General features: G+C 35.5%; 1 protein-coding gene across 1 annotated transcript; it reads right to left on the reverse strand.

Moving 5' to 3' along the window:
* Positions 1–5,483: 5,483 nt before the first annotated feature.
* Positions 5,484–6,748, reverse strand: LOC110765118 (uncharacterized). The gene is made up of 2 exons (XM_088250145.1): positions 5,785–6,748; positions 5,484–5,563 (listed from the first exon to the last, which is right to left on the reverse strand). The coding sequence occupies exons 1-2, from the start codon at positions 6,746–6,748 to the stop codon at positions 5,484–5,486; spliced, it is 1,044 nt and encodes a 347-aa protein (XP_088106271.1).
* Positions 6,749–8,487: the final 1,739 nt, after the last annotated feature.

Raw genomic sequence — 8,487 nt, forward strand, 5'->3', positions numbered from 1 at the left:
TTAAATTTACGATCAACTACATAGATAGTGAGTTATAGAACAAATAAATCCACAAATTATATGTATTGTCTTTTTGGTTAAACATGTTTAACTTCCCACACAAAATTAATTTTACTCTAGCATTTTAGTTAGACCTGGCAATATTGCACACGACCCGTTAACACGACACGAATTCGCACGAAATTATCAGTATTTGGGTTGAGCTTAATGGGTCGGGTTGAAAACGGGTGAACCCGTTAGCCACCCGTTAAGCTAACGGGTCGTGTTGGGTCGAAAACGGGTGAACCCGTTACACCCGTTAGGAGCAAGGGCATTTTTGTAATTTTCGTTAAAAAATTAACCTAGCCTAGGTTGAACTTGAAAGGAAGCTTCAATTTTGTTATTCCTCCTCCTCACGCCGCTCTCTGTCTTTCTCTCAAGAGAAAAAAAAGTTCTCTCTTTTTCTCCATAGATCCAAACCAAACGATCAAGGATCAACATCAACTACCTTTCCTCTTCTCCAACGAAAAAAGGTATGAAATTGAGTTGGAAACAGTTGCTTTCTTTTATGCCGTCTGTCTTTTCCTTCTCTGTCTTTCTCTTAGCAAAGTAGGCTCAGGTTAAGATTCATTGATTCATAGAAATTGGGGAATATAATAAAACACCAACCGATCAATCCAATCCTTTACTAGTTTAGTGGCTTCTACCTATTTTGTCAACTTGCTGCACTATTAATTTCTACTTTCCTATTTTCTTTGTTTGATTTATTTATTGGTTTAGATGAAGACTTGCTACTTAAAAAAACCAAACAATTGCAACTTGAAAAGAGGTAAAACAATATCCATACGGAAACAGCAAAAGATAGTTGCTGAAAGATAGTTTATTGGATATTCAATGGGTATGATAATGATTGATTTGCTGCACACTAGGCTATTATTTTGATTCTTGAAACACTCCATCCGTGAGTTTTACATTACTATAATTGATATTGAATTTATGTCCTTTTTTTTTTCTTTTGAAGCTTATGGATGTTACAGAGAGTACCGAAGCTATGAGACTCACAGATGAGGAGTCTATTGATGTTTCAATGGGTGGGGATACAAGTACTGCAGATGTAGAAGATAAAGAGTCAAGCCCAAGAAGCAAAAAGCCTAGAGGCATCAATATTGGTAAGAGAAAATTGAGATCTTCTGCTTGGGAAACATTTGATTTATTGCCTCTTGGAGAAGATAAAAAAAGGCGTGCTAGATGTAAAAATTGTGAGATAGTTTATGTGTGTGATAGTAGGTGTGGGACTGGAAATTTGTTGAATCACGCTAAAAACTGCCTAAAGAAATCACATGGTGATGTGAAACAGTTACTTATGTCATCATCTGGATTGCGTTCCCCTAAATTTGATCATATCAGATTTCGGAACTTGTTAATAGAGACAATCATAAAACATAACTTGCCTTTTAGCTTTGTTGAATATGAGGGAGTTAGGGCTTTGTTTGCTTATGTCTCGCCGGATATTAAGTTGCCTTGTAGAAATACTGTTAAAGCATGTGTGTTGAGGATGTTTAAAAGTGAAAGACAAAAACTTCAGAGTTTGTTAAGCTCAGTTCAGGGAAGAATTTGTTTAACATCAGATTTATGGACCTCTGTATGTACTGATGGCTATCTTGCTCTTACTGCCCACTTTGTTGACAAATATTGGAGATTACAGAAAAGAATTATCAACTTTTGTCATATGCCTCCTCCACATTCTGGTGTTGCATTATCTGAAAAAATCAATGCATTATTAAATGAGTGGGGGATTGAGAAGAAGTTGTTTTCTATTACTCTTGATAATGCTTCTGCAAATACTGCTTTTGTTGAAATTTTGAAGAATCAATTGAACTTTAGATCTCTTTTGTTGATGGGTGGTCAGTTTTTTCATGTGCGTTGTTGTGCCCATATTTTAAACTTGATAGTCCAAGATGGACTTAAAGAAATTGATTCTTCAGTGACAAAGATTCGGGAATGTGTCAAGTATAAAAAGGGATCCGAGGCGAGGAAACAAAAATTCTATGATTGTGTTGCACAAGTAGGGATTGTGGGTAGTAAGAGAGGATTGAGACAAGATGTCCCTACTAGATGGAACTCAACTTATACCATGCTTGATAGTGCACTTTTCTATCATCGTGCATTTATTAATTTAGGGTTGATTGATTCCAATTTTAGTAATTGTCCTTCTCCTCAAGAGTGGATTACAGTAGAGAAGATTTCCAAGTTTTTGGGGTATTTTTATGAAGTTACATGCTTATTTTCTGGGACAAAGTACCCCACATCAAATTTATTCTTCCCTAAGATCTTCATAATCCAACACCAAATCAAGGCAGCCATGGAAGATAATGATAGTTTCATGAACAAGATAGGAACTAATATGAACATGAAGTTTGAGAAGTATTGGTCAGAGTATAGTTTAGTTCTTGCAATTGCAATTATTTTGGATCCTCGCTATAAGTTGCATTTTGTAGAGTGGGCTTATACTAAGCTTCATGGTAAGGATTCTCGAGAATTCAAGTGTGTTACAGACACATTGACTTGTCTTTTTCATGTGTACATGGATACTTTATCTCCTTTTCTTCATGCAAGTTATCCAACGAATGAGACAGCTAGTCATAATGAAGGTGGAGACACCATTCTTGAGGTTAATTTGCATATTTCTTATTATTTTATTTATGTATTGTTTCATATTGTATATTTGCATTTGCATGTAACTAATAGTTGTGTTTTTTATTTTTTATGGTGTAGGATTTTGATAACAGTTACAAAAATGGTTCAAGTTCATGTAAGAAAAATGAAATGCATAAGTATTTAGATGAGGAAAGACTAGATAGAAAGCAAGATATAGATGTTCTTTCTTGGTGGCAAATGGAGCATTTTCATTATCCGATACTTTCACAGTTAGCTCGGGATGTGTTAACAATTCCCATTTCTACCGTTGCATCAGAATCAGCTTTTAGTATTGGCGGTAGAGTATTAGATCAATATCGTAGTTCATTATTACCAGAAACTGTTCAAGCTTTGTTGTGCACTCGAGATTGGCTTTTTGGAAATGGAGGTATATTTATATAACTTAATACTAGTAGCTGTTTTTTTCTTTTATGTTTTTCCATCATGTGAATTCTTTGTAAGTTCTGTTTTTTTTATGCTTAGCAATAGATGAAGGAAGTACAGAAGTGGAAAGCCTTACTGAAGATATCTTCAATCTTACTTGTGAAGAGACTAGATCAGGACAATGTTCCAATAGTATTTCCCTTGATGATTGATGAAAGGTAACTATAAATAATTGATATTTTATTCATATTGTATCCCTCCATAATTTAATGTTATTTTCTCATTTTTGTCTGTTTTTTTTTTTCTTCACAGAGATTGCATAATTGGTGAAAATTGCAATTTTGAGATTATGTTCATGGAGGATTGAAGTTTTGAGATTAGTTCATGGAGGAGGCACTAGACTTATTCTTTTTCTCCTTGACATTTTGTTTAAAACTTGTTTCAATTGAGATTAATTTGAAACTCATGTTGTCTATGAGTTTTTTTGTTTGCCAATGTGTAATGTGGAAGACTTATTTAAGGATTTCAGTTTTATTTGTATTATATCTCTAAGTTGAGGTGTTTTTATTTAATAATTCCAGCAAAAATATTGTTTATTTCTTAAATGGGTGAAACGGGTGAAGCGGGTGAAACGGGTGAAACGGGTGAAAAACGACCCATTAGTCATAACGGGTCGTGTCGTGTTATTCACGAATATGTGCGGGTCGTGTTTGGGTTTAGTATTTCTGACCCGTTAGCTTAACGGGTCGTGTTCGTGTCAACCCGTTAAGAAAACGGGTTGACCCGTTAACGACCCGGAACCCGTTAAAACGACCCGTTTGCCAGCTCTATGATGTTAAAAAACGTAAGAAGTTAAAATTTTATGGAATCCACATTATATATGTATATCTACCACGGAAATGCTATAATGAGGGGTTCAATACCACTATCCAATAATATAAAGGGAATTTTGAACTTAAACTTTTTTAATGATTGGATGGTTGGATGGTGCCTTCACAAAAAGCCTAATGAACTCATGATGGCCTTCACATGTAGCCCCAGTAATTATATTACCATCAACAACACAAGGCAACATGGTCTCGGGTTCCACCCAATAAGCACCCGCAGAAACAAGTACAGGTCTGGCAGCTGGGAAGGCCGTTATATTTTAAAGGTATAGCCGTGCGGCTATACCAGAAAATAGAACATTTTATAAGTATAGCCGGTCGGCAATAATCCAAAATAGAAGATCTAAAGAGTATAGCCGCCCGACTATACGCTATAAATATAACATTTTAAAAGTACAGTCGCCCGGCTATACGCCATAAATAAAATATCGTAAACATATAGCCGCGCGGCTATACTCCAAAATTATAATATCGTAAACGTATAGCCGCTCGGCTATACGCGGCTATACTCTTTTAGAAGATCTTGAAAAAAATATAGAAAACCAAAAAACATATTCAAACAAAGGGGGACCAGAAATACATAGCATTTGAAGATTTGTAAATTAAACACAGATCACGATTCAGCAAACCTAGGTAGCCCATTATCAGATTATTTTCACTTAAAGACGAGGGCACTTATGCAATTTTGTTTATTTAATATGGCTACCATCCATTGGCTGATGCAAAAAACTAAACTTGAAAGCCTGATGTTCGTTCGTAAACTTGACAAACTAATTTCCAGTCTCTAACATATTCCAATTTTTAGAGGAGGCAACATAATCCCATATGTGAGAATTGTAAGCACTTCAATCTTTGAGACAAATTTCTTGTTTTGGGTTTACAAATTCAAGTGAAGTAAGCATTCAATCGTCAATATAATTGAGTGTGCTTGATTACAGAGCATGGAAAAGACCAATTGACAGTGCTCAAGTGATGCAAGGCTTCTACCAGATGATCAGACTCATCTTAGTACCAGATCTGCTGGAACATTGTGAGTTAAAGTACTTCACTTCCCACAGGCATAACCCCTGTGGAGATCTATATGATCATTACTCTTCTACAATATTTATACCGGTATTGTGTTCTAACCTACTTACCGTTCTATCCTCACACAAAAAGTGTTATGAATCTACTACATACATCTTGTGTAGCCGAAGAGGAGTTTATCTCCACCATCATGGTGATGCTCTCTAGTGTTTCTCTCTATGTGGAAGTGTCTCTCACTTCTGTTTTAGCCAGGGCCGGCCCTGACATTTTGGTGGCCCATGGTCAAAAATTAAACGAGGCCCTTAGTATATAATTTTTTTATTATTTGCTCATTCCTTTTTCTTTTTATGAATACGGAGCAAAATCCCAGAAAACAACTAAGCTTCTTAAATAGAATAATTTCATTCAACTAACAAAAGAAAAACCAAAAGTAAATGATCCATAAACAACAAAAATCATATTTAGGGTCATAGAGCTTCTAAAATTTCAGCAAAATAAAACAAAAGTTCTTTAAGTGGCTCTTCCATAGGGCTTAATTCTCAAGCGGCTCAATTGTACACAAAAAGCTCCTTTGACTTTCACTTCATCATCTACAAATCAAAAATCAAAAGCAGTAACATTAAAAATACAAACAATCATTGAAAAATTCTTGATCTTCTAGCATTTTGAGAAGCAAAATCATCAATAACCTCTTCAAAATCAATATTTTCCAACATATTCTTTTCAATACATAAGATTGCCAATCCATTTAACCTTTCTTGTGACATAGTTGATCGCAAATAAGATTTTATTAATTTTAATTTTGAAAAACTTCTTTCTGCAGATGCCACAGTTACTGGCAGAGTCAGTATAATTCTATAAGCAATGGAGACATTTGGAAAACAATCCACAACTTTTACAAACTCAAGAACTTCAATGGCTGTCTTTGTCTCTTTTGGTAAATACATTTGTAACACTTCCAATTCAGAAAACAAATCATCAGAATTAATATCAGATTCATTATTATGTGTTAAAACAGCTTCAAGATTTTTACAACATTCACGCAATCTAATATAATTCATTTGAAATAAATTCTTAGGATCAAACAAAAAACCAAAAATGCCTTCAAATATTTCTAATTGTTCAAATCTACTCCTCAAAGAAGAAATTGCAGCATCAACTACAACAAGAAAATAATTAACCCTAAAAGATTCTTCAGCAGATTGAAATGTCTCTTTATGGTCATTTTCATCAAATTGTTTTTTTCTTCGACTTTGACGTTTTTCAGGAAATACAGGGTCAATTTCCATCTTTGATGCAATCTCTTTAGCAGAAAGTAGGGCCAATGTGAACCCATTTTCCCTATAGTCTACAAAATAAGAGACCAGCCCCTTCAAATGTTTTATTGCAACATCAATTTGCATATCTCCATATTGCAATTTTTGGCTAACCAAGTCAATTTTTTTCAAAATGTTATGCCATATACTCATGCCCAACAAAAATTCAAAATTTTCAAGTTCATGTGTAGCTAAAGATTCAGCTTCACTCTTTGTTTTTGCATCTTCACTAACCCTAGACAATTCAAATAGAGCTTCTCTTATATCATCAGTTTGGGTTATTATGGCTTTAACACTATTAATATGACTTTCCCATCTTGTTGTTGACAATGGTTTAAGAGTTAATCCATGGACATGATCTTGAAAAAATTTCCACCTCTTTGTAGAACTAGCAAATAGAGTATACAAACGTTGCACAACACCAAAAAATGACACAGCTTTAACACAAGAGTTTGCCATATCACAAACTGTTAAATTAAGAGAATGACAAGCACATGGCATATAAAATGCCCTAGGATTTATTTTTAGAAACCTTGTTTGCACACCATTATTTTTCCCCTTCATGTTAGCTCCATTATCATAACCTTGGCCCCTTACATTATTAATATCAAGTTTAAGACACTTTAATACGGCTTGTAACTCATTAAAAAGCCCACATCCAGATGTATCGTCCACTTTCAAGAATTCTAAAACTTTTAGCCTATCTGAGCAATGGTGCCCACGGCACCTCCAAATGGTGAGGCATGCTGCCCACACACTTTCTATATGCCAAGCCTTCTTTAAATAACTAAAGAATTTGGTCCAACAGCTGCATGCATGAAGAAACCATGCAAGTTGTCTTGAGCACCTTCAAAGTCCTCCACAAGACACGGAACATTAATGCACCAAAAGAGCACAACCACCAGCATTGGAAAAGAAGCCAGCCGCTCCTCTTTCTCATGTCCTTGGCACGGCACAGTACGGCACACCTGCACACACATCCATTGCTGCCAACGAAGTCCCTCTTTATGCATAGCCCAAGTTGGCTTCTCAAAGAACCCAAGAGTCAAAAGTAGTAGCAATAATACAAAGCCTATTCTACCTCTCTCTCTCTCTCTCTCTCTCTCTCTCTCTCTCTCTCATGGTACACAGACCAACAATGTGGCCAATGAACAAAGAAAGAAAGTTTTCTTTCCCATAATGGCAGCCACCTACAAAGGAAAAGGCTAGACTATAATGAGTGGAAAGTTATAAGTGGTAAGTTATAAGGGGTTCACTTTATAGCCATCAGATCAATCCAAAGGCTAGGGAGAATTGAGATAAAGTTTTACAATCGGGTATGTGAGGAACCCAAACCCGAATTTAATATCCAGCATTGAAGTTGGTCCCAAAAAAAAAAGAAAAAAGAGGCAAGTTCGAAGTTTGAACAGAAAAAATCAGTTCGAAGTTTGAACAGAAAAAACCCATCCCCATAGCTCTGAGAAACTGGTAGGCTCTGAGAAAAGGTTGAAGGCAACGGTTGAACGCAACGCAACTCCATTCTCTAAATCCTGAAAAAGTATTTATTTTGAGTGGAAGGGACAAAGGCGTGGATTCCGAAACAGTGAAGTGGTGAAGCAGTGGAAGGGGACGTATTTGTTGGAAGTGAAAGGTTCCATTTGTGGAGCAAAGCCTCACAAAGACCCCGCACAGACACCTTGCGATTGTTCAATAACCAACATTTGGTGAGTAATTTATGGAATTTGAGTTTAGGGTTAGAGTAAAGGTTTTCCCCAATTTGTACCATCAATGTTGTTGGATTTGGCATCTCTTCCTTGTGCTTCACTTGCATGTTAATTTTTGCTTGTGTATATGTTAAAAAATGAATGAAAATAAAGTCAACAACATGTTAATAACATGTCAATAACAAATCAATAATGATATGAATAAGATAATGGTGTTGAATTGGAGGAGACCCTCAAGTCAATAACATGTCAATAACATATCTCTGGCGCTAGAATATATATATTTTTTGAAATAAATATTATTTCCCTTGTTGCTAAATTTGCCTGTGAAAAATGAGAAGATATAATAATAAAGTCATGAATAAAAGTGCAAAGCATTTGAAATGAAGGTTGATCCATGATCATAGTGGCTGACTGAAGAAAAAGCTAGAAAGAAAGAAGGATGTGGCAATGGCTTAGCAAGCAGATAGCAGAGCAGATGCTTTGCTTTGCTTC

This window comes from Prunus avium, chromosome 3, assembly GCF_965620075.1.
Source record: "Prunus avium chromosome 3, drPruAviu1.hap1.1, whole genome shotgun sequence".
Lineage (NCBI taxonomy): Eukaryota > Viridiplantae > Streptophyta > Magnoliopsida > Rosales > Rosaceae > Prunus > Prunus avium.

What these genes read in the sequence shown, in the direction of transcription:
- LOC110765118 (XM_088250145.1), bottom strand. Translation starts at nt 6,748, where the DNA reads ATGGCAAACTCTTGTGTTAAAGCTGTGTCATTTTTTGGTGTTGTGCAA. An exon ending in TGTGGCATCTGCAGAAAGAA is followed by an intron (nt 5,564 to 5,784) that starts GTTTTTCAAAAT and finishes TTTGATTTGTAG; the next exon opens with ATGATGAAGTGAAAGTCAAA.